Consider the following 27,858-nt stretch of genomic DNA (forward strand, 5'->3'; position numbering starts at 1 on the left):
CAAAACTCCTACGAGGAATGCATTCAAAATGGTATCAAAAACACAGAACAAGCTAATAATCTCTCAGACGCAATATTGCTTGCTTTCATTCGTAGCAGGCATGTCACTAAGGCATAAGTTTTGAAATGTCAGTATGACTTTTTTTTGGTTGATGTTTCTTTATTCTACTACTGGTTTACAGTAAAGCATATATTATGAACTTGTGTTTCAAGTTTGGTTATCTTTCAGGCATTACTTTTTTTCTGAACTAAATGTGTAATACACCTGTTAAGCATGACCTATCAGAACTATTGAACTGAAAGTGTTTCAAATGTACGACACAATGGAATACCTCACATCATATTTTAAACTTCCCTTTGCATAGCAATGAAATGAGAACAATAGAGGGGCTAGAATAGTAGGTGGTGGTTCTGTAGTATAGGTGATATCTGGTATGCATAGTGTTAAATGGCTCTTAGTCCTGTTATTGAAAATCTAGTCCTGGCTTTCTTTTTTTCTCCAAGTATATTAAAGCTATGTATTTGGAATGTTAAAGAAATCAAAATGTGAGCCTTCAGAAAGGATATAAAAAGAGTAGTAGCCTTAGAGATGAACTTAGGAAGAGCTTTTCTGTATGTAGAAAGTCAGGTAAAAACCTGGAAAAGTAGTGAATAGATGCAAATAAATGGTATGTCAGACAGCTGAATCACTGGTGGCAAGCTGTGTCAGGTGGAGATAAAGTCAGAAAGGAAAAGAGAGTATTGAGGAGGTTCATGAAGGCAATTCTGAGATCTGTATTTTGAAATACCATATCACAGTATTAACATTTAAACTGATACAATGCTGTTTTTTCTTTGAAATTGCTTAGTAGTTATAATAAAAACATCAGCCTTTCTAACCAGCACTAGCCCAGTAGCCATGAACATTTTGGTGACTTGAGAAATTAATTAAATGGCTATGAATGTAGTCTCTAGTGTTGCTGTTCTTGTATGACAGACTATTAGTTTTGTAGCTGCTTATATAAAGAGTAGGCTTAATAGAAAAAATTAACTTTTGGTCTTGATGTGAAGCTAATAAATTAAAACTGGAGGAGCGTGAAGTGCAATAAATGAAGTCTTTTCCTTGAAATTTGAAGGATGGTGGCCTAGAAGGACTAGAAGGTAAATTGCCAAATGCCTTTTTCTGTGAAGATACATCTATAGATGACACACATGCATACACACACACAGAGCACATTAGCCTTAGGGCAGGGATTGAATAGTGGCTTTGTGGAAATGTAGTGAAAAATAAAATATTGACTTTTTGTTTGAGTTTACTTTTCTTCCTGATGCGCCTCTGTAGCAAATCTATTGCTTTGAATAATAAAAATTCTTGCATCCAATTAATTTTTCAGGGTTATTTGGCTATAGGATCAACCCAGCTAAATTGAAAATAATAGGTACTCTGTTTATATGCTATCAGTGTGACTGTAACAATATGGTACACTGGATCCCTGAGGAAACTTATGGGGAAGTCTGAGTATATTACAGCAAATCCATGAGGCTTGTTGGTAGTCATGAGAAACAGTCCGACTTAGAACACTGATGGTGCTGAACTGTTCAAAACGAATGAGCAACGGTTGTCTTTTACACTTCCCAAAAGAGTAGTCTTGAAGGTGATTCTTAGGGAATGTCTAGCCCAGCACACCACAACTATATTCCATATATTAGTTTTCATTAACTGTAGACTGTAACTTATATTTTACCATAGGATTTTCAGATACATTTTTTATGAAATATGGAAAAATTCTGCATTTAAGTAGAACTACTAGTATCTACCAGTAGAAGCAAAAATGAAATAACAATATAAAACCTAGACTTAGCTGATTCAATATTTTACTCTTTATTTACTCCAAGCAGTGATTGGAAAATTTCATGGAGTTTTTCACTGAAATAAATGTTCCTATTGGCTGAGTAACTTTGAATGTGTTTTTTGGTGGTGGTTGGGTTTTTTTTTTTCAATATATAGTTTTATAATGTTTTTCTCTTAATTCAGTGCTGGCTTGTGAATTTGAACAATAGCAGAACAGGGTGAAGGTGAACAACAGCAAACAATTAGCAGTATAGTCTTCCTTTGCTGTTTACCTGGGAAGAAACCAGTGAAAACATTTTAATCAGTTACCGTGAGAACATGTGGGATGAAGTGGTGCACTGATAGTGTTCCATCAGTTGTCTCCTCCTACTTGGCAGTGGTTCTGATTTACCCACTGAGGACAATCAAACTTAGTAACTTAGGTTACTAATGAAATATTGTCTGAGCACTTCGCCCATGTTAGGTTTTCTAGCTCTAGTAGTATCCACTGTACTGTGACATTTACATCAGTTCACGTCTGCCCCAAAGCCATATTTTCTGAAAGAGTCTGAATTATTTCTTCTAATAGGTTTCTAATCAGTAGATATCAGAAGCTGCCCTGCAGACGCTGCTTCCTTCCTTCTTTGCCTTATCCCTATAAGCTGTTTGAAGGAGAGAATATTGAACTATCTAGTAAAGTAGTGTAAACGGATGTGGTTTTTGCTATAGCATGGTCTTAGCAAAACTTTATTGGGAACTTCAACAGCATAAAGGCGGAATGATTTTTATTTATTTACACCCCACTCCCCCAAGGCTATAATAATGAACTAATGTTGAAAGCCAAAGACTGTAAAATTGTTTATAACTTCACCACATACTAAAAACCATCCTCATCCAGGATGTTTTCTGGCTTAGATTCTCACACACAAAACTAGCAATCAGACACATGTTTTTGGGGTGTGTGATTAGCATTGTTCCAGATGACACTGAGGTTATGTTGAATGCTGTACTTATTTTCTGTGCTTGTTGTGATTTGCCTCATAGCATCAAGACATAATGTCATTATATCTAATTACTTTATAATCTCACCTGTTGCTTTCTTGCCTTGTTTTTGTATTAATACTAATGTAGGAGTATCTCATGTTGTGGTAGATGCTAGAAATGCAATAGAATCACTGCTCTTTTTTTGCTTTTTTATGAGATAATCCTTTTTACTCATGAATTATATGCAGTGATGAATTGTAATTGTGAATTACTCCGTTTGTGGCAGAAATGTTTGTAAAATGTAAGACCAGGTTTTAATGATACACCAGGATAAAAGTATAGAGACGTATGTTGAATAGAGGTGGCTTATGTCTTGACTTTTGTTGGAGTAGTCTTAGTAACTTTTTGTTTAATGCTGCAGTATGAACAAGGAAACATTAATATTAAAGGTAGGATACTATAGTAGACTTGCAAGTACACTTGCACACTTTTTTCAATGTATGTTTCATTTCATGTTTTCATTTTTGAACAGTGTTTTTAATTATTCTGTGAAGTAATAAGCGAAAAGATGAGCCTAAAACTTTCTCTGTGAATTAGTTGGCGAGGCATATATGAAAATAATCTTCTTGATGTGTAATAACCAGTCATCTGCAATAGCTATGTGAACCTTAATGTACAGTGAGTATTACAGTACTCTGAGTAAGTGTTAATGCTCTCCTTTTCATAGGTGTGGCTTAGTCATCATATTGTAGGATTTTTTTCGAAAGGCGTGGTTTTGCCCAACACCTGACAGCTAATTTGAAGTCATTGTAGTCCATCATAGTAATGACTACTTAAGGACTCTTAAACTCAGGGGTTATTCACATTCTCTATGCATGCATGAGATAGTCCTGTATTGGAAATCCTTAAGGGAAGAATGGAGAAGGAAGATGCGTGGGGAGTCCAGGATACAACACCAGCTGCCTGCTTCAGTGCAACCACTTATCTCGAGTAGATCATGGTTCCGTCTCACCTTCCAGTAAAAGGAAAAGTATCATCTTCTGCCCAGTTGGCTCGGGGGGTTAATAGTTTTTTTTTGTTCCTTCTAAATTAGGATGTATTTGTAGGAGTATTGGGCGGTGGATGGCAGGGAGCCACAGTGCAAGAATCAAAACTCAACTAGGAAAACACCATTTGGGGCTGTCACTTTCTAGCATGTAGACAAGTGTTTGCATCTGCCAGACGAGAGGCAATGGAGTCAAGTTTTTGGTTTTCCTTGTTCTTTCTAAATCGGAGTATCCTTCTGGAATAGCGGTTGGTACTCAGTTGAGTTTTGAAGGACGAAGTCTGCTGTGCTCTGTGATTGATTTCTTTTGTGTGTTTTTCTTCCCCCCTCTTAAGTGCACGTTGAAGGAAATAACGTGCAGCACTAGATAGCTGAAGGTACACCCAGCCATCACAGGAACGCGTGGTATGAGCCCCCCTCAGAACACAGCCTTACCCTTTCTCCTTGCTGATTGGCATGGCCTCTGCTGCCCGCATCTCAACCCTCTTTTGCCCGCAAATTGCTTAATTAGGATAGAGTGAGGTAAACATTAGTTTTGTGATAAACATCAGTACTGAAGAGGAAGAATTAGTCCTGTTATGACCTGAGGAGGGCTTTTGAATTGGGCTGTATAAGATGGAAGATTTAACTCTTTATGGGAGAAAGCCCTTTTCAAAGGATTGCACATGGCCTGTAATTCTCTGTAGAATGTACTATTTTGAGTTTTGAACATTATCAACACACCTTTGTGTGTAAGAAAACTAATATTTTGGATTTTCATTTTGCATTTTTTGCTACTAATTTTGCTACACTCTGCTAACTATTTATCAAAATTTAGTCATATCTGTTCTCTTTTCTGACTTAAGTCCCCCTAAACTCTCAGAAACGCTTCAGATTTGGTGTTCTCATTGATGCTGTTAGTAGGAATATCTTAACACAACTAGTGGGGTTTCGTTTGTTTCTTTTGAGAACAAGCAACAAAGTAAGTTGGCAGACTTGTGTGGAGAGTGTTATGTATGTCTCTAGTCAATGTATGAAGTTCAGTGTTTTTAGTCCTGTGTACTGTGAAATTTTTAATCTTTTGCTTTAATGGTGGTTTCAGTCTTTTTCAATGTTGTGTATGGGGTCATGGTCTAGAGTCACTTTTTTAACTGCAAATTGTCCTGTTAGATTTTAAATGTCTTTTTGTCTTTCTTTTCTAAGTGTGCTTTAAGTTTACCTGTGCTTAGGTATGAATTGTTTGTGGTTTTTTGGTGTACTGTAAGTACAGATTATGGATACCTTTGCTATACTGGTAATAGAATCTGGTAGCCACTGAAAGAGTCCATTTGTGCAGCAGTGGTATAGCACTTTATTGCTATGGCAAGCCTTAGTTTAATGACCTGAATGTTAGTAAAACAGAAGTCCAAAGGTGGATTCACACTGTAGAATGGATCCTTATTCCTTTCCTTATAAATTTTGGAGTAAATGAGGCATTGACAATATTTTTAAAGATGTAGTGCCTAGAATATAATTAAGATACTGATGTTAAATTGTTTTCCAACAACTCAGCAAAGCTGCTGACTAGAAAATGGAGATGAAGTTTCACTAACCTGCAGAAGCTGATATACCTTGTATTTAAGAAGTGCAGTCCCAATTGTACTAGCATGGCAGCTCCACTCAAAGGATTTTCAGGATTCATGCTGGAAAAGATGATTTGTGCTAACAATTAAGATCTGACTTTTTATGAGAGGCCATGTTGAGGCACAAACTACTGTGATGTGTTTGTTGCAGAAAAACTGTTCAGGCTAATATAGCCTAATTAAATATGCAGTAATGAACTATATCTGAATGATTGATGCTGAAGTTAGGAGTGCTGGACTGTGATTTTCTGTTGGATGACACTGTTCTTGCATTTCCTCATCTCTTCAATTTGTCTGGTAATAGCTGGAATGAGGAGCATAATAATCATGAAAGAATTCTCTTTTTTTCAGAAAAAGGGTATTGCAAAATTTGGTTAGCGTTGTGATACCATTGCATTTTTTTGACAAGGGTTCAATGGAGGTTTGTGATCCTGTGACTTGCTTTAGTGAATTTGCACTACGTGGTAAAGGCTGTAACGGAAGGTTGGCACTGGGACTTTCTCCAGGGTCAGAGCACAAATTTACTTTATATACCATACTTCTATAGGATCTCTGCCCTGTCAGCACCTCTTTTCCTTATTCCAGGACTTGAGTGACAGCATTTGTTGAAGAAGGTGCAGGACAATGTTCAGGCTCTGCTACTTCCCTGCCCCAGGCGGTGGGAAGGCAACTGAGTGTAAAGGAAATACAGAAAGGCAGAACAACCATGTGTTGAAGTGACTGTGCAGAAAACTACAGGGCAATGCAAAAAGTTGCTATCATGAAGGGTACAAAAGTAATATTGTAGAAACATCAGTATTACCAATACCTAGTAGTCCTGCTATTTGTGAAGGCTTAACGATAGCGTATTCATCATCAGTATTGTAAAGTGAAAAATAGTATTCTGGTGGGCAATTGAAAGAAGGTTGTACTTTGGGTTGTATTACTTTCCAGTGATAGAGGGAATAATTTCTTTACTTAACCTTTAGTACTGAAAAAAAATATTAAGTGGAAAATGTATAACCACATTCTTTCCAAGGTATGCTGTGCTCAGACTGAGCTGCTGGAGCACACTTGGGGATAATCCAGGGTTCCAGATGCCTGGTTAGATACCTGTGTAGAAATGCTGGAGATGTTCAATGGTCATAACCATGTAACCAGGGTTGTGATGAAGTGTTGGTAGGAGTTTAGGGATACTGCAAATAAGTTAGAAAGTACATTTGCAGATAAAAGATGATGGACACCAAAAGGGAAAGTGAAGAAAAGGATGAATGTAGAGAGAAGAAAAAGGGAAATGGACCTATAATGATTTCCGAGACACTGACGTTTGCAATGCACTTTCAGGTGCATGTATGCCTATATTGTATTTGTGTCTGTGCGTACGTGCATGCAATCCACTGAAACCTTCTGAAGTGCAGTTGAGATTTGAGATTTCCAAATAAAAATAAAGCTCATGAATGATTTCAGATATTTTGAACAGTTAAATTTGTGAACCATTGTACTAGACATTTATGAAGGAAGGAATACTTTTCGGGTTTCAGTTGTGGGGTTTTGTTTGTTTGGGGATTTTTTTTTTTCCTTCTATTTGCATACCTGGGCTGTTTGTGGAGAAGGGATACAAAGCATACATATAAAACTACAAAGAACTGTTAACCTGTGGGTGGTAAGACAAAGTGGTTTTGGATGTCCGTCTATTGAGTCTGGCAGATGAAAGGATGGGAGAGCAGTAGCCATGAGTGGAATCCGGAAGCATACAGGGACCTAGAAGCAAATGTAAATAGAAAGATTATTGGAACAAGGAAAAGATCATCATGCGTGTATGTATAAAAGATCCTCCTTCAAGACCAGTCTGCATGTGGTATGGATTTGATAATGCCTTAGAGGTGCATATCTGTAGTCCAACTCAAGTTTTTAGCTTTGAAAGTGTCTGATACAGTCTCTGATATCAGACAAAACAATATCAGATGTATACAGGTTTTCATTTTCTTTTTTTTTCCTCAAAATTTTTGTGGCATTAAAAGAGTAACTTGTGAGAACTCTTTGTGAAGCCTGAAGTTAAAATAAATTGTTCTTTCCTCCCTTTTCTTTTTCTCTAGGATCCCGTCTCCGCCAGGAGGACTTTCCACCACGGATTGTTGAGCATCCTTCAGATGTGATAGTCTCTAAAGGAGAGCCGACAACTCTGAACTGTAAAGCTGAAGGACGGCCAACTCCTACTATTGAATGGTACAAGGATGGAGAGCGAGTGGAAACGGACAAGGATGATCCGCGCTCTCACCGCATGCTGCTGCCCAGCGGATCTTTATTTTTCTTACGTATTGTGCATGGACGCAGGAGTAAACCTGATGAAGGAAGTTACGTTTGCGTAGCAAGGAACTATCTCGGAGAAGCTGTGAGTCGCAATGCATCTCTGGAAGTGGCATGTGAGTAGCCTTATATTATTAGCACTGTGTAAAACTTTATAGTTGATTTTATGCTGTCATCTAGCACTTGCACACAGTCAGCGGTCTGTGAGATAACAAAGGTATGGCATTTTGTCATTAGCTATAGCTCTTAGTCAAGGCGTTTTTACATGCATTTATACAGTAGCAGTGACCATACAGAATATGTGATTTACACTGAAGCAAGGCTCTAGCCAGTGTATAATCATGATTGGCACAAACATGGACAAAGGCTAATCTTCCTCTGAAGAGTAATCTAATTTTTAAATTATGACTAAAATTGGTTATAGTGAAACGAATGTGGAAAAATACGTATCATTTAATACAAGGTGTACTGCCTGTTTCTCTTTATCTAGTCATCTGTTACCTCAACAGAAGCAGACAGCTTCTTGGTGACTCATGTTCTGTACTGCTGGAAAACTCAATATATGCTTCCCTATCATAAACTTGATACAGGCCTCATTCATTATGTGCATGGCAAGTGAAATTGTTGGCCATTTCTCATATCATCCAGAGCAGTCTTATTCTTTATCGATTCTCTTTGTCTTAACCGAGAAGTCATCACGGCTCTTTCAGAGACCACCCAGCATGCATGATCTGCTTCCACGGGAGTTAGAAGAGACATTCATTATATTCACATAGCGAACAAACTCATCATACATAAAATACAATGTGTTGCATGTTATTTTTTGCTGCTTAGTTATATGGGTTGAATAAACACTAATCTTTTTATTCAGAATATCAACTAAGGGTAGCTGTGTATCTTCACATAGAAGTATATTGTAATAGATTTATGAATGCTCTTCTCTTGCTGGGCTTCAGTTTTCCCCCCGCAGTTCTTCATCTGGCAGTAGTTTCACTGAAATGTGTTTGACTGAAGTAGATCTTTAGCACAGACTTGTATTGCTTAGTTGATAAAGGCTGGATTTAAGTACATACTAGAAGGTATGCTGGTTGAAAGGAGAAGGGGAAAAAAAAAAAAAAGAAAAAACAAGCACAGAAGAGAAAACTTTACTCCTGATGCAGTCTGCAGACTTTTATAGCTAATGTGATGTGATCTTGAGGCTTCAGTCTTCTCTGAAATCTATTTTTGAGATAGTTAGATCATGCTATAAGCCAAGTAGAACAGACTTGTTCACTGCTTTTACTTGTCATAACCTAGACTCAGAACTGTTTCCAACAAAAAATGAAAACAGTTTTGGCACACATTGAAGGCATGCGTAAACGTGTATCTGCCAATAAAGGCATCACAGAACGTTACTCAGTTCTGGTAGGAATTTAGGAATCAAGAAGATGACCAATTTAAGGAAGGCTGAAATCTGGGTGAGTATGACTCTAGATAAATTTACTGGAGTATTTCTGTCTTTGTACTTGTAGTTCTTAAACTGTGTGTTGAGAAATCCTATGAGAGAAGCTAAGCACTTTGAAATCTTTATTGCAACCTTGTTGAGATGTAGACATCTCCTGTCGAAGTTCAGAAGAGTCATCAAATTAAAGTGACTGATTATTTTGAAGTTTAAACTTGTTCTATATTTTGTCAGTTTTCACCGATCCCTAACTCGTTGACTGCTGAGAGACTTGTTACAATATCTCCAGTATCTGGAGTTACTGTTTTAACCACTGAAGGTGGTGGCAGGTCATGTATGAACTGTATTTGAGATCATAGAATCATAGAATGGTTTGAATTGGAAGGGACCTTAAAGATCATCTGGTTCCAGCCCCCCTGCCATGGGGGCTCAAAGCCCCATCCAACCTGGCCTTGAACACTTGCAGGCATGGGGCATCCACAGCTTCTCTGGGCAACCTGTTTCAGTGCCTCACCACCCTCACAGTAAAGAATTTCTTCCTAATATCTAATCTAAATCTACCCTTCTTCAGTTTAAAACCGTTACCCCTCGTCCTATCACTAGTAGGAGATAGCAGAAGACTTTAAAAATAGTAAAACCGTGTTTCATTGTCAGAGGTATTTTAGAACAGGACCATAGAATGTGAAACCTGAAATCTGAAAGCGTAGCCAAAGTTTTTGCAATAGCAATGTGCACCTCACACCAGATTATTTTACTGTTTTCATAGTTTTTTAATTTAACTGACTGAATTCCCCAATTAAATGGTTTAGCAGTCTAAAGCCGGCACTCCTATTCCACTTCAACCGTGCTTTGTCTTTCCTTGAGTCATATTGTGCCTGCGGTTACAGGAAGGTCTTCACCGAAAAAGAACGTAAATAATACATACATTGCTTGTTTACTTAATCTTCAAGATTCTGCTGGGTTTTAAAAGCACAGGGCAGTGCTTGACTTGTAACAAAGGCATCCTTTGGAGGATGATAGCAAAACTACCTGTCTTCCCTTGGTTTTGAGACGCTTCTTAATATGATTTTTGGTTCTAAATCAAGTTTTCAAGTGACTTTCAAACAATAGTTATTTTAAGGCTCTTAATGTCAGCGTTTCTGGACTGAAGAAGATGGGCAGGTCGGTAGCAGCCCATTTGCACGCTAGTGAAATGAGTTGTTGCTGATAGCCTGTTGTCAGCAGGGAGTCCTCATTCACCTGTCCTTAACTGCTGCTGAAAACTGGTGGGTTGCCTGGATACTGCAGCCCTGTCCGAGGGAACTGGGACAGCCACATGCCATCGGGTCTTACTTGAGCTAGCTGTAATGGTGTTGAAAACTGCTCTTTCCACACTAAGCCAAGATGTTTTCATCACCAGAAAAAGGACTGCTGCCCTTTGCTGACAAAAAGGGGGTTGGATTATTATCTGACTGTAGGTGGCCTCAAATTGTGCCATTAGAGACAAACTGCTGCACTTTACAGGTTTAAAATGCTTGAGTCTGCTGTTTTAGTGAAAAAATCAGTAATTGTTTTACTTTGCTTATTAAATTGTCAGTCGCCAATAATGCGCACTTGCAACTTTTGAATGATTTATGAAGAAATATTTATTTGTTTTACGTATTTAAGTGTGCCAATGCTTATGCATTCAGATGATCAACAGCGTTAAACTGTGGTTCACTCCCTTCTACCTCCCCTCGGCTCCCGCCCTCCATCCCCGCAGCCCCGGGCCACGGGCACCTGCCACAAAAGCAGCGCGATTGAAAAATCTTCTGATGTATCCGTATTTATATTTAAAGACAGAAGAAAAACTCTTAAGTGAAATTCAGTTGGGGCATATAGTGATTCTGAGCATAGTGTGGCCCATCTTGAATGCAAACAGTTTGCCCCTTGGTTTTTTGGAGTCATTTTTTTGCAAGTTGCTGAAGTCCCTGAGCTCTTCTTGATCGAGTAGCAGTTAACGCCTTTCCCAAACATGATGAACTTAAGTATCAGCCCATCCAAAGCATTTAAGCTTTTAAATGCATGCCTATTCAGAGCACGCGCATACAATCAAGGACAGTTATTTTTGTGCTGATGTATGTCCTCAGAAAAATTTCTCTGTGCCCGTGAAACGGTGAAGAACTGTGATTTGGGAAGTTACTTAAAAAACATCATTGACACACAGAACGTGCTTTTAGAATTTTTTTGCCTTTAATTTAAAAAGTCTTTATTCCAGAAGACATATTTAGGAAGAAATAGGAGTTTTTATTTGAAGGCATGGTTTAGGATTGATATGACTTATTTTATTTCATTCTTCTTGTAATGCATTAATCCATGGTGTGCTTTGTGCGAGTTACTTTTTTTCAGTAGGAGCTTCCTCAGAAGCTAAAAATAATGCTAGTGCCAGAAGCAAAACCATTCTTCTACAGCATATGTGGCAAATTCTGATGTAGTATTTGTATATTTTATGGTTAAATCATTAAAAATAAATGTTCTAGTCCTAAAACAACCACAAAGAATGGTACTCAAAAGAGTAAAATGTCTTTCTTTTCATTTTGTTTACTGGAATGTTTTCATTGAAATTGAACAAGGGCTGGCATTATTAGAAATATGTTGATGCTCAGATATTTTTGGGAGGGTTTTAGAAAGGGAAGTTGTCTTGAAATAGTTTGATCCTTCAAGAAACTGCTTTCATATTTGAAAGTCAGAAGTTTTAAAATAAAAGCACAGTTTTTCACCATGCAGGAATTGACAGGATTGGAACCTATGTGGTGGAGTTTTCCAGTGGGAATATCAGGAGACACATTTGCAATCGCGACTCTAGCTAGGATTTCAGTTGCGAGCGCTGGGATGCCACATGTAAGCAAGAGAAAGAGCATGAGGGTCCTCGCACTGACTCAGGCTGCCTCTGATCTAGCCTGAGTCAGCGGCAGCCCCCAGAGATAGCAGCTGTAGCCCCAGGTGTTAAATATGTGACAGTAGCTTGATCTATCGACCACTGTAAGAGGGGGCTTTGGCCTAAATGAAAATTCATGAAAAATTGATGAAGTCCCCAGATTATTTTTTTTCTCTTTCCTTTTCCAGTGCTGTGCCAATGCAGCGAGGAGAGATTAAATGAGGTGTTGAACGCTTTAGTGGCAAGGAGGTTGTGGTTCAAAGGTCAGGGGTCAAGGGAGGGAAAAAAGACCAATTTTCTACCTTACCTTCCTTTAAAAGAAAACATGAAGCTCTTCAGATTAGCTGGTATTTGCTGCGATTTTAATATAAGAAAAAAGCTCAGGGAATATTCACAAATAAGATTCTTTTCTGCATGGGTTGGCAAAGGGTAGGAGTGTGTGGGCTGGTGCTAATAGAAAACAGTAGAAGACTCTGAGTCATAATTCAATTGGAGAACCAGAAATAGATTGAATTTTGTAATGGCAGTATAAATTTGGGTTTCCATCTTTCTGAGTCTGTGCTTGAACTGAAGTCATTTGGAGAAAGAAGAGGTCTTGCATTATTTATGTGTCACAGATTGCTTGAATAGCAGGCTTTGGAACACTCTCCAAACATAATGATGCTGTTTATGTTAGATCCAAAACTGAATTATGTTTTTATCTGTAACAAGAGAGGTTATAGTAGTACACTGAGTTTAGTGTGAAGAGTCACAGGTGAATTCCAAAACAAGCACAAACCAGATCTTAAACACAGGAGACAGTAATTTTACGAATAAAAGAGGTATGTTTTAATATTCAGTGAATAAAGACTGAGAGGTATAAAATACATGCTATGCAATCATCTCTGTATCATAATGCTGATGACTATTTGCCAGAGCATGTGCAAAAGGCTGCAATATGTTCACAATAATGGAGTTAGTAATTTCATTTTAGATATTCACGGTAAAGAGCACCTGTAAAACAAGATAAAAAAAGAACACAATGTATGTGGCTGTAAAATGGGTGGATGATTTTTCTCATCTAGTTTCTGTTCAACATATGACTTAATAACAATTTTTATCTTTAATTTTGTTACTGGTAACTTCAAAGTCTGATTTGCTTTGGGGTTACCTTCACATGTGGAGAGTACATCCTGTTCATTTAGTTATACCCCTCTCGCCTTCATCTTTCTAAAGAGAGTGTGAAAAGCTTCCTGTCTGAGCTGGCAGTCTTGCTGTCATCAAGACAGAAATAATTATTGTAGAAATTGAAACGCTGGAGACTGTGGTCCTGTGGATAAGCCATATCAGGACACTGAAAAGCATCGTGCTTTTTCTTAGTCTGCATTTCTCTGAGAAGAAATATAACAAACAGTTATTATTATCACAGCACACTTAATGAAAATAAAATTCCCCTCTTAGAAGAAAATGAATAAAATTAGGTAATCAGAGTAAGGGCATAAGATGGAGGGGAACACTTCAAACCTTCTCTGTAGTTCTGAAGCTTGCAATAAGCAATTTCTGTGGATTAAGATGAAGCCAGCGGGAATACTACTGTTAGAAACTATTACATAATACACATTTTTGTATAGGACATCATTTAATTCTTACAGTCACTATTAGAAATTAAAGAGATTAATAATTACCAATGAGTGAAGCTATATCAGATAAATCAAGACCTGAGTGATGTGTCATCGCGAAGTTCCCTATTGAGCCAAAAATGTAGTTCTGATTATTTACTTTAGTAGTTTAGCTCTTAGCTGAGTATGTGTTTCTACTGCTGCCAAATACACCTGGGAAAAGAAACCTAGGTATTTGGGAGGGTGGGATTGTTGTACCAGTAGCCAGAGTGAACTAGAATTTTTATGGTAGAGGTGCTCTTCATCAGATTAAACTAAACTGTGTCTCTTGTCGTTAACACATTTCTCATATACTGTTTAAGATTGTGCTTCAGCATCGGTGCCTTCAATATGGACAAAACCAGTACTTCCCATCATCATCCACTAGGATTTAGACAGCTGACTGCATCGTCACATCTTAATTTCTTGTTCTTTGAGCTCCACCTGGACATGCGGACTTAAATGTTTAGTTCAAGGCTAAAAATGCTAATGACTCTGCATTTAAGAGCTATCACACTGATGGTAGATCCAAAGATACTTAACATGAATTCAGTCATAACATCAAGCTGTACAGTGCCTGTAGGTTTCTCCAGACCTTGTTCTCCATTTTCTTTTTCTTGGTCTTTTCATTCTGTGGTCATCTCGTAACAGATGTTTTGATGGATGTTCAGAGCACAATAAGCTGTAAAGAGAGAGATGCAGATTCACACAAAACAAGCCGGCTTGGGTACCAGAAGAGTGTTCTTTGTCAGCATTTAAGCTCAGCTGCTTATGTGCGCTGAGAAGGGTACACTAGCCCAGAGAAAAGTTTCCTTAACAGCTGGAAGTTGATTCCACTGTGTGATTTAATTCCTTCAGAACAGATTAGTGTATCTTTGCAATGTGCTTTCTTGCACTGTGTAGTCTAGTATCATCCCCAGCATTCCTGTAGTAGAAATAGTTTCTCACATCCAGAAATGGTTAGAGAAGCTTTCTGTAGTATCTCTAACTTATTCCCTGAATTCTTCTGCCCAGGAACTACCCTCTTTCCCCACCTAAAATAAAACTTTCAGTGTTACGTTTTTAGAAGATATTTGCAGTGTGCTTGATCTTATTCAGCTTCTAATAATTTCTTGCACATTTCTTCATTTGATTTTTATTGGCTACCTTCTTCCCCTTGCCTTTGACTTTATTTTTTAAAATCAAATCCTGCTGTTTATATATCTTTGAAAGCTCTACCTGATAAAATGTGACAGCTAAGGAACTACTGATGACTTTACAGAAACCTTGAAAGAGATCAGCTGTTGGCTGATCTGTTAGTATGTGTGTCATCATGTACTGATTATTTTTTTCAGTCGACTTTTCTCTGATTTTTAGTTCATCTGGGAAGTGAAGGAGAACAATATAACATTGCATTTTTACAACTCTGTTCCCTTTGCTGAGGAGCCTATAAGCAGTATTTGAATGTTACTTTAAATATTAGCTATTGCTGGCATATGCTTCAGACGTACTATTCTGCAACGTCAGATAGGCTTAAAAAGAAATACTCATTTGAAGGGGTACTTCAGACTGTTACTTTGCAAATGTAGCATGATCTCAATTCTAACAAACTTCATCACTATTGTAATTAACAGTAATTATTAGGGTGGATGTTTTATATATACACATATATATGTATGTATTTTTTAATATATATATTCTGATAGTCATTATATTTGTTTGAGGACACCAGAACCTTATCCTTCTTCCTTATTTTTTTTTGTGTGTCTTTGTTCAGATATGTTCTTCCCTCTGTTCCTGTTCTTAGAGGACTAAAATTTAATCATGGCTTTAGTGGTACTTCCACTTCAAATGCTGCCACAGATGTTATACTTTGAATGAGTTTCTAAATTTGGAATTTATGTGGGAAATGAAGTGGTGGTTTTGTTCCACTCCTCTTGCTTGGAATTTTCAAGTGGCAACGATGTGAATGTATACTGATACTATGGAAATAGCTTCTTCGCATTAGAGAAGGGAGGTGTACACAGTCACTTTCTGCTGTCTCAAAGATCTGTCTGCCACTGTACAAGGGGAGGTAGAGATGTAAAGAACTGGGAGCTCTGGATTACTGAGTCCTCTGTATTCTAAATACCTGTATTTTGTAATTCCATTCGGAAACATTTCAAGCTGTTACAATCCCAAAACACCAATCCATACATGAAAATCTGAGGCAAAATATCCCTTGCTTAAGCAGATAAGGTGAGTAGCAATCTTGCAAAAGAATTTACATTGGTTAATCTTTATAATTAATTTTTAGATCATAATGTGTGCAAAAAAGTTCCTCATCTGCTGTATACATGCAGACACACAAGTATGATTTATAAGAATGTAGGTGTGGAAAAAGAACAAACGAATTCATTGCAACCTTCTGACTTCAACTTTTGGAGTTAATTATTCAGTGCTATACTTAGTGCGCTAGGTGATTGACAGTATTATAAACTCCTAAAGCTGACAGATAAAAGGATGATCACTTTGTATCTTAGCAGAGACAGGTATTAAATGGAACTTTAGGGGTGGTTAGAATGTAACAATTCCTGTGTTTTGTCCAGAAGAATACTATTGAGGTACTTATATAAAATTTCTTAGTTTTCATTTTACACGGAAGAAAGAAATTAGTGATGATGAAAGAAATTAGTGTCCTCGGGATAGCTTTCAATTTGTTTCCACGATAGATGCAAACTCTTCTCAGGTTTTACATGCATATATAGACTTTGGAATAAGCAGATTATCAGCTATTAACGTGAAGGGACATTTTGGTTGCAATATGGTCACACAGTGGTTTTGAGAATGATACATTTTTATTGTGTCTTAGATCTGAAACCTGGGACTGTGATCTCAGTTTTAAGGAGACCTTTCCTCTTTTGGATTGGAGGCAGTGGCCTCATTGCCCGACTGGGTCACACCCGTTGGTCCATCTAGCCCAATGGTCTATCTTGGATAGTGACAAAAACAGACACTGTTAGGAGAACACATGGGTTTAAACACTTTGAAGTGGCTCATTTCCCTCATGGATTTTGGGAATTACAATTGTTTTTCTTAGTTAGAATCCAAAAAAGGCACAGGTAGTGGAAAACCTGTAGTAGTTGAAAGCATCCAGTATGGGTGAAACACTGTCATCTTAGTCATTGAGATATTTGTTATCTTTACTGCAAGATTGTCTTTGAGACAGATGTGTACATAGGGTTAAGAGTTTCCTTTCTTTCTCTACACCTCACTTTTCTATCGAAGTATTGAATATTTAGAATGTTTTGAAATTAAGTTGATAACAAAGGCAATATGAGAGCACAGTTTGGGTATAAATTAGAAGTTACTGAAGCAAACTGGAAAGTTAAATGAACCTTTTAAAGGAATGTCAGGATGGCTTTTTCTTCTAGCAAAGCATCTTGGTTACTAAAGAGTAAGTGGCAAAAGAAATTAACTTGAAATTATTTTTGGGAAGTATTGACTTTTGTGATCTATTTGTTTCTAGCTCTGTCTTCTCATTTTTATGTATTTCTCTTAGATTTAGGATCAGCATCGTCAGGAAATCATGTGTTCCTCAAGTAGTCTAATTCTTGGGTTGATTAAGTTATGTTCCCTCTTCGGATTGTTGGAGGGGGAGATAAGTAGCCTGCAGTTTGAACACTCAGCTGGGAAACATGATTTAAGCTACTCTAGATGCTAAAGATACATATTTTAGAGCCCTATTCATTCAACTAGCATATATACAATTCTTATTCTACTGTAGAAGCAACTTAATTACCTGATTCAAACCTGTAAATTCCACTCCTAGAGATGCATGCCTAAAAGCCAGTGGTGGCAATACTGAACATCAGTCATATTTTCTTTGAGATTCAGAGCCATCTGTTCAAAGTCATGTATCATGTTGATTGCAGAACCACAAGCAGAAGCCAAATATTTTGAATGGTAGTATATCTTAGGGATATGAGGGATGATATTCATTTTATTTACTTCCCTCTGCCTACTATAAAAAGAACAGGTGACCATTAGTTTAAATGATATCTCCACTGAAGCCCATGCTTATACATTTGTTGTGAAATTGTAAACGGGTAGTTTGGGACAGAGCCCTGGATTTTTTTTACCCAAATTTTCTTATTAAGTAACTTGGTCAGATTGTAAGCACTTGTTTTCACTTGCTAGAATAAAAGCTTGTCTTTGACTATTCTTTATGTAATTCACTTGCTAATTTTGCCATTCATCAAAATATTTTGACTGGTTATCATAAAAACACTGTGCATACGGGCAGATCTTGGTTTAAATGTCACTTTTCTCTTTATACACCTGCATGGTGAACAAATGGGAACTTGGTTTCTGTCATATCAAACACCATTCACAGTTGTTTTACTCCAGTGCTGCAGATATGCTTAAAGATAGTTTAATAATACTAATTTTTATCTCTCTTGGAAATAATTTCACTTTTGCAGAATGGTTCATTACAAGGAATGGATGTAAAAAGTAGAAGTTAAAAGCTATGAGAAAGGAACAGTTTAGTATCAGCGTGTCATCAAGTTCCTATCAATAATATACAGAACTGGTAAACAAACAAGATATAATGTGCAATATATTTATTAATAACATTTATATATTTGCTAAAGTTATGGGAATATGAACTCTCATATATGAATACTTACAATGAAGTATTTAGAACCTGTATAGTAAACAACTGTTTAACTATCATATATATTTTATATATATTATAATTTTTATAAATATATGTGTATATATGTGCAAAATACACATACACTATAACCATATATCTTTTTAGAAATAGACTCTGTCATTGATGCACATTAAAATTCCTAACTAATGGACAATTTAGGGGTTTTAGTGTCATCTGTCACTGTCTGTGCTTCAAAGAAGCTTCTTTGTCAGGCACACGGTGTCCGCAATGCAACTGCGGTATGAAATGTATGTATTTCCATCCACTCTCATTGTATACTAGAGCCAGTCTATGACATAGTGTACTCTTTTTGCTCCCTTTCCATTAGTCCAATACACATGCAATTAGCTACAAAAGAAATACTAAATTGATAATTTTTTCTAATTTTTAGTGGTCCTCTCTTCAGCCTTCATGCTTCTGCTGTGATACCTATTGGATATTTGTAAAGAAGCCTTTTTTTTTCCTCTTTCTAACCGAGTAGACTAAAAACAAACCTAGGAACTTAAGGGACAGTGTTAGTAAGGATTGGTACTTGTTTCCATACTAGCACCAACTGCAGGGAATACGTGTACACTTGTGCCAGCTGTTTTTCCATTGCCTATCCCAAACTCCCCAGTTGAGGTGACCTCTGAAGTGCCTGCTACAGTGAGTGATGGAGTTAATGAGATCCAGCGACACCATGACCCTGACCCCCTCGTGGCCTTGGTTTCACTCATCCATCTTCCTAGCAACATAGGCTGTGATGTGCTGTGTGGAGACAGGATTAAACAAGTGTGAATAAACAAGTTCAAAGCTTTCTGTCATGGCTGCCAACACAGAACATCAGGAAAATGAGACATTAATAACCCAATGCTGGGGAGGCGTGGTTTTTTGCCATAGGAACACCTGGGGAAAGTACCACTTCCTAGGCAATCAGTTTTTTACATGCCAGGAAAAGTTTGCTTAAGACTTCTGTGAAGGGTGCAAGGTTTGGCCTGACATTCTTCTTAGTCATCAAGCAGGCAGGCATCAGACCAGAGGTAGAATACATCATCCAGAAAGGTGCTGAAAAACCTGCTATGAACGCACTGCCTTTTTCTTGTATCGTGTGTTATTTGGGCTATGATTCATCAGAAGTGATTGGAGAGGGTTTTTTGTGGTTTTAACCTAATCTGTTTACAACAAAAAACAGTCTGAGATGTATTACCAAGATGTTACAAGAGGAGTTTTGTACTTTGTCATAAACAAAACTTTTTGTTGCTATAATATGATTTCAAGTTAAATTTTTCTCTGTAGGTAAGAAGCTGAGCTAAGATACACTTTTCTATTTGTGACAGTGTTTTGGGTAGTGTCTGTCTTCTCTTTGTCAAGACACTCTCTTTACCCTGTGGCGCTCTCGGAACAGTTGACTAGTCGGTGATTAAATACTTTCATTTAGTTCAATGGGTCAGAGCCGTTGTGGTGGGTAGAAAATCACTGATAGATTATCAGTTTCATCACCTCTGACATCCGGCCTTAGCATGGTTCATCATCTGAGAATTCATAACACATTTTCCTGAGCGATAACATGCTCAGTTACCTGTATGATCATGGATCTGGGTACTGGGAATGTTGTATACAGGATTGATAGAACAGATGTCACAGAAATTAGAAGGGCATCATCTTTTTTGGTGATAAAAAAAACTCATTAGTACCAACTACTAAAGAGTGTGCTAGGGTCAGTAGCAAGCTTAGAAAGTTACAAAGCTGTAATTCACTGATATTTGTCTTTTCCTGGAACATTTCAAGAAATAAGTGCTTTTCAGAATTGGAGGAACTTTGGCTTTAAAGTAACTGAGCACTTATAAGGCAGAAAATATGTAATGATTTTTGAAGTGTAAAACTAGCAAATTCATAACGAAACAGGTATTTTTTTAGAGACCTCTTCATTTTATTTGTGTTACACAGAAAATCTTATTATTACTGACTGAGCCAGTAATACTGACTGAGCCTATCTAAGATCAGGTTTTTTTCTTGAGTCCAATCCTGAAATTGCTGTGAGCAAGCCCATTTAGAGATGGGGCACTACTGTACTTCTAGGTTACAAAACTCAGAGACCTCTTCCATTGAAATTTGTGACAGAACAGAAGGATGCCCAAGACACCTAGTGAATGAAGAATAAATTTGAGCATTGTCAAGGTTAGCAAAGCAACAGTGGCTGTCATGGTTGGGGAAGTTATTCCTCCAAAAATTCCTCTAATATTTGAGATCCATCTCTTCATGATTTCCTTTGCTGTTATTCTTGTAATTTTTATTTATATCTTATTAAGCTAAAGACATTTCCACTCTTCCTCTTGTGGGACTATTACTCTGCTTGGTTGGTCTACTTGCTCGCTGAACAGAAGATCCCTCAAATATCTCTGACTTCAGAGTGAGTGAGTGACTTGTGAAGCAAATTTATCTAATACTCTTTTGGGATACTGACCTCAAAGATACAATTGAGCATAATGATGTATGTAGTAGTGAAGTGAAATCTAACATTAGTGAAGAAATTTTGAACTTTATTTGTTGTCATTATTCTTCATCTTGCAAAGTGGTCCAGACAACACAGCCAGAACGGGGTTTCATTGTATGTGGCTTTGAGCAAATATGACTTTTAATCTATAACCCACTGAACTTCATAAAAGATTATGAGAGGGAGTTTTTAGAGATGTGTTATTTTCATCATTTAAAGTGTAATAAAGCTTCTATGTTGGCATTATATTGGCTATTAATAAATATCTTTATAGAAGCAATATTGTTTGTTTTACTTCTGTAATGGGCTAATAGTCATGTTTAAGGAGTCATAACCCTTAGTTCTTACAGTTCTCAATCTAGTGGGTTTTACTTCTGGGAAGATTAAGAGTGTACTTCTTTACCACTTTTTAGGTCTTTCAAGTACCTAATTCCTATCCTTCTTTTAAATCATAAACAGCTTTAGGATCCATTTAAAACAGCAGTTCTATAGAGACATCTTTTAATTACAAATACTTTACAAGTGTGACATTTGAAACCTTTAATGTCATGTGCAGCCATAGGGGAAAGATTCTTTGAGATGAGGTAAAATGATTGATTTTTCCTTTTTTCTTTTTTTTTTCAGAGGATTAAACTACAGTTTTATTACTAGTACTAAAATAAAAGTCAGACCCAAACCTTACAGACAACGCTTGTATCAGTTAACCAATGAATGGATCTTGTTCAATCTTGTAAGTTCTTTCATGGGTTCAAAATGCAGTCACTATGAAAATAAAGCTGAGTTAAAGCTTTGTAGAAACAGACCACAGAAACAAAATGTTGTCTTTTTATTCAGTTTGTAATGTCCATTGTATAGTATAATGTCCGTTTGCTAGTATAGATTTTGATTTCCTCCTTTCAGCTAGTATTCCTTCCAGGTTGTGATTACAATGGATGAGAACGTGCTGTGGCTTCAGTTCTTTCTTCTGCTACAGATTTCTAAGTATTACCACCCCTATTTTACAAATTGTTAGCCAATGCTTCTTTACCTGAAAAGAGCTTGTGAAGCTAAGTATATTGCTGATGTGAAATGCTAAAATAATGCTAGTACAGTAGGCAGCTGTGAGATATTCTGCTCCTGTTGATACAAGAGCACTGTTTACCCATTGGACATGCGCAGCTTTGTACGCAAGTTGTTCTTCTAGCCCAGAGAGGCTTCATGCGCATATGGCTGCTTATTTTCTTCTGTGTCGCCAAAGGTGCCTTAGTTCCAACTGCCTACTTGATTTTTCTTTTGATAAGTGTTTTGAATATATTGAGAGGGGAAAACTCATAAGGCATTAATCTAGAGGAGATTATCACAAAGTGTGGAAGAATATATGCGGTACTTGAAGTGACTTTTAACCCAAGTTCGACATTTGACTTGCTTTAGAGTTGATAATATCCTTTTGAGATCTCTGACTTATAATCAACCTCATTAATTCTTGTGACTTCTCTTGTTTCTTTTTATTGACACATAAGATGTATTATTTTAGAAAATGAATTCCAGTTCTTTGTCACAATTCCCTGTTACAAAAATGAAATAAGGTTAAAATACACATACACTTATAACATGACAATAGTTCTGCTCTTTCACTGGGGGAAGCATGCAGGAATTATCAATTTAGACCCTAGAATTTGCATCAATTGTTGTGATGTCAAAGCTGCCATATTAATATTCTTAGTTTTCCATTTCAGTGGTTAAGTATAATACAGATCAATCTAATGAGGTTTTAGGTACACTAAGTACTTCTTGCTTTTACAGCTGTATGGTCTTGAGTTAAAAATATGCTTTTTAAAACATATAGTCATAACCGATAAAAACTTGTGGTTTTAAATAAAAGGAGAATTTAATCAGGAAGGAAATTAAGTACATAAGTTTTGTCTGTTTTTCTTAAAACTGAACATATTATCTTTGTATTGAGAAATAGTATTTAAGTCTTTATAAATTTATAGTTTGTTTTGACTGAGTTTTTAGGTGGCCTTAGGTGAGCCTAAGAATGAAAACTGTTGTTATGAAAGAGAACTACCTTTAGCACTTATTAGAGTAGATGATGCTCACTGCTCTTATATCTACATGTATTCATGTATTTTCCTATCTAAACACCAAGGGGGAAAAATAAGAAATCTTCCTAAAAATGAATGCAGTGTTTAGATTGTTAGTCAGAGCTGCAAAACAAAGCCTTCTCAAATTTATGCTAGGAGTGTGAAATTTTTTTATATTATAGTCTAAGCCAAGGCTTTGTTCAGTATACTGTTTTACTCATATTACAAGCATTAAAGTATATTTAAAAAAATAAAATAAATCTTGTAATCTCTCATCCTGACAGCACAACAGTCTGGTGAAATAATGTCACAGATCATGTCTGATGGATTTAAAGTTGAATATGGGTGGTCTGTATTTCCTTTTTCCTAATTCTTCTCCACTTTATTGGTCCTCAGACTGATATAAGCCTGCGTTGCTTGCATTCTATATATGCATCATGGACAAATGTGGACACTTCTGTGGTGGTCGCCAGCCAGGAGCCACAGGGAGTTGTGTATTCAGAAATGGTGGGGTTTTATAAATATAATTAAATCTGAAAAGGAATCAGCAACAGAGAATCCAGCCCTGTCTCCTAATCATAAACGATGAGCAATTTGATGAATAAACTGGCCTAAGTTAGTAGTTTTTAAGAAATTTAACCACTCTATTTCTTTATGGGTCCCTGTGGAGGTGCTTTTGAACAGAAGAAATTGTAGTTTTTAGACAATACGTGAGTATTGATTATATTTTTTTTAATATTTTTTTTCCTATTTTCTTTTGAGCTTTAACAGGATTTTAGTGTAGAACATAATTATTTTGCTGCTACACATTTTTATTAGGGAATAAGATACTATTGGTTTATTTTAAGCTATTTAACATTTTTAAAGACTCTGTCCTAAACTTCACTTCAGTAAGAGGCAAGTGTGTAAAGATAAACCAGAAGAAGTTATTTTGTCTCCTTATGGCATGTTGTTTGAAAACAGTGTGAATTCTAACAGCTGACACTTCCTTCCATAGCCTAGGAATCTTGGACTGTCTTTAACAAATTTACTTTTAGGTGAAAGTTCAGTTAAAGAAAACTTAGAAGTGTGTGGAAGCAGGGTGTTTTGTGCTTCTGATCTTCTATTTCTGGCTGCTTCTAACTTTTGGTTGGCATACATGTTTGAGAGGCGCTCATGGCTCCTGTAATGCCAGATCTAGGTTGATCATAGAAATATCAAGTCCTGACTTGTTTGCTGGTGTGCTTAATTATGCTTGGGTGTCAAATTTTAGGTGGCAAGCAACTGTTTGAATAGCCTAGAGTAGCAGAAGCAAAAGTGGGGCAGATTCATTTGCTATGCGATAATATAGATCTATTCTTAATTCTTGTATGGCAGAGGCCCATTTGCCTGTGTAATGTGCTTGTTTTGGAGAATGTAAAGTGTAGTATTTGGTTATGTCTGTGGGAGCTGTGTGTTTTATATATATAAAAATCTCATTTACATATACATATGTAGATAAAAGGTGGCCCGTCAAACATTAATTCTGTTTTATTTTAGTGGTGTGTAATTACATGACCATGTATATAATTTTTTGATGGGTCACAGTCTAAGTCGGTGTCCAAAGCGGATGGTGCTTAGCTCTTTTTTGTACCTTGCTTGTTCGATGTTTCGCTCACACTTCAATTTCTGTGTATCGCTGAAGTCTTAAGTTAAGTGGGATGGTATTTTTTTCCTCTTTAAAGTTTTTAGTGCTTATCTTGAGTCCAAGAAGTAGCACTACAAATATTTTGCAGACGTGGAACAAAGAGAGGACTAGCTTGTGATTTAAGCAGTACTGGCCAAATAGGCCATGGCAAATGTAGAACTTGGGTCTTTCAGACAAACAGGAGTATTCTTTGTCTTTCTATGAGTCTCATGTGACTTCCGGCTTGTCCAGGGAAGGAAAGAAGCGTGGCTTCACGTTATGATCATTTGACATATCAAGAAAGACTGAAGGGGAACAGTTAAATTTGAACAGCTTACTAATTCTGTCACAGCTCTAACCTACTCTGTCAAATTCTCAGACTAGCAGTCTGGGAAACAGGACAGGTCAGTACATTTTCATTCCTTTGAAAAGGGCTTTGCAATAGATTCTAGAAGACTGAAGGTCCTGTAGGAAAGGAGTTGGTCACCATGTGGTGAGACACTGGAACAGGTTGCCCAGAGAAGGTGTGGATGCCCCATGCCTGCAAGTGTTGAAGGCCAGGTTGGATGGGGCTTTGAGCAACCTGGTCTAGTGGAAGATGTCCCTGCTTATGGCAGGGGGGTTGGAACTAGATGATCTTTAAGGTCGCTTCTAACCCAAACAATTCTATGATTTGTGTTTGCATATCAGTGTATTTAATTTAAAGTGCTGAAGTATACTAATCTAAATCGGCTGCTCGTATGATTTCCTTTTCTTAACCATAATGCGTGCTGTTTGGAATTGTTATAGTTCAGCAAAGAAAATGCACAGTACTTATATAATAATGAAACAAATACCTCAAAAATTTTTAGGAAACTAATGCTATTTATTGTTTTTCCTACCTGATGAATCAAAATACGTATGTATGAAGCCACATTTGTTAAGATCACTGTATATCACTTGATACTTATCCACTGTGTAGAAACTTGATCCTTGGCATAGATTTCAGCAGCTCTGAAGTAAAACAAAAAAAGATATAAAACCCTTTGAAAACTTACCCAATGGCAAATTAATCTTTTATGAAGCCTTATCAGGGCCATAGAAGTGGCAGTATGACCCCCATGTGTCATGAAGAAACTTGGTCACATTTAGTCAAGTGGTGTACTATCATTCAACCTCAACACAGCAAGCAAAGTATTCCTTTAAAATTTTGGCTATAGTCTCTGAGGAAGAGAAATTCTGGAGACCGCTGTGAAGTTGGAGTAGGGCTTCCTATTGTGTGTGCAGCTTCCAGCCATTGTACACATTTGACCCCCAAATGACAAAATAAATGAAAGCTGCTCTTCAAAGTAATGCAATCAGTTCAAAAATATTGTGCTAATAAAGTTATAAATTCTAATTGAAAGATTTATGGCAATCCATTTAGTTGTTACTAGGTTATTTGTGACAGACAGATGCAGAGTAACGTGATTAGAGTCAGCATTGTGATGACTTGTAACTGCAGAGGGGAATAAAGCTTTAAACCATTGTCATAGCCTATTCTCTGAGATGCATTTGGAAGCTGATTTGAAAGAAAATATATGACCATTAAATGTAGGTTTGCAGCTGCCTCAGATAGGTTGGCCCAAAGAAAGTGCTAAAATGGCAGGTCTTTATTTACCAAAGTGTTAATTTGTAAATCAATTTTGCAGATGGATTTAGAAGACCATCTATTGAAACTCTCTTTTCAATATAAAATTAATTTTTCCATTAATTTTATATGTAATATCTGATGCTAGGAAAAACAGTCTTAATTCAGTCATTTATGAAAATACGCTACCTATATGGACATACCCTTGGAAAATGTAAAAGCAGTGCTTTTATTCACATATAGCTGTATAATTTTAACTGGAACAGCCTAGCTTTGTCGGAACCAAATAATAATTTCATGGATGCTACAAGGAGAAGGAAGCTAGTTAGCGGTTGTCTGGTACGCATTCATAGATTTAATAGCTAAAACATGGACATTGTTTTCATATTGTCTTTAAGATATATATTCTTGTAGTAACATCCTTCACATCATTCTACAAGTAAGAAATAATTCAGTTTTGTACCTGATTTGACTTACTTATGATAAGCCGGATTAATTGGTGAAAGGATACAGTTTGGTATAATTAGGAATAAAATGTATGAAGTTCTTAAATAACACTGTAGTAATGCGTATTGCAAAGCGGTTCCTTGTCCTAATTTCAGTGCACTTGAATGCTTTGGCACGATAAAGCAATAAAATGATCCAAGTTCAGGCTTATTGGCAAGTGCTGGTCTTAGCCTTTCTGATTAATACAGGTCTTTTCCTGTAACATGTCAATTTATATTATATTCAAAGTTATAATCAAAATAGATGTAGTAGTTACAGCTGTCAAAGGGGACTATTTTGACAGAACCACTTTTGTATTGAGAGTTAATGACTCTTACGGCTATAACCTTATGGAATGGTATGCTTTACTTGCTGGCATTCATTTAGTAAACTCTTTCTCTAATGCTATAGGAGGAAATACTAATTTACCAGAACATCTGAAAACAGAGAGTGAACTGTAAATGAATGGGTTATTAATTTCTGTTTATGTAGAGTAGGGAGACTTCTTTGGCAAGTTGCAATACTGATTAATTTCCTGTTAGTATTGACTAGCAAGTGTATTAAAATAGTAGGAAATATCAAACAGAACGAAATATAAAGTGTGTGTCTGTATTGATATATCATTGTAAATATGTGTAATGTTTGTGTGTGGTACATATGTCTTTATTATATTCCAGATTATTAGTGTCATTTTAAAATTGTCTACTTTGTTTCCCAAGATAAGGCTACTTTCTGTTGTCTGTCACCTTAACCGAGTTGTGATCGCTTCATTTGAAGAGGACCTGTTTGACTCTCGTGAGTGCTGTGATGGGGAAAAAGCAAAGGGAAGAAATGGGGTAGAAACTTTGCCCCTTTCTAAACATCAGCTTTTTATGAGTGAAGATCCTCTGAATACCTCCTGCCAATGTCCTTTCTAAACTCTTGAAGGATTTTGGAACAGGTTATGCTATCTGGATACTTAGGACCGGGGACCTTATATATCAGAAACTTCCCTTTCACCTTGCCATCAAAATCCACTGTTGTAACACATGAATTACTACATTCTGAGACCTGAAGCAGTTAGGTACCCTGAAGATTTCATCACTGTTATGTGTGTTCAAGCCCAGGTGAACAAGATATTCCCAGCAATTGTAACTTCTTTCTAATGGTGTTCATTTGAAGCTCAGGGGCCTCTGGAATGGTTGAATAATTCCCAAAGTGATGGA

The 27,858-nt window shown here is 36.8% G+C and overlaps 1 protein-coding gene across 4 annotated transcripts in view; it reads left to right on the forward strand.

Moving 5' to 3' along the window:
* Positions 1–27,858, forward strand: part of ROBO2 (roundabout guidance receptor 2) — a 471,637-nt gene that overhangs the window by 41,642 nt on the left and 402,137 nt on the right. For all 4 annotated transcript variants that reach the window (XM_054205925.1, XM_054205944.1, XM_054205935.1 and 1 more), the window contains exon 2: positions 7,515–7,841. In XM_054205925.1, coding sequence (XP_054061900.1) covers positions 7,515–7,841 — 327 coding nt within the window. The remainder of the gene's footprint in view (positions 1–7,514; positions 7,842–27,858) is intronic.

The sequence above is a fragment of the Rissa tridactyla genome, chromosome 1 (assembly GCF_028500815.1).
Source record: "Rissa tridactyla isolate bRisTri1 chromosome 1, bRisTri1.patW.cur.20221130, whole genome shotgun sequence".
NCBI classification, from domain to species: Eukaryota; Metazoa; Chordata; class Aves; order Charadriiformes; family Laridae; genus Rissa; species Rissa tridactyla.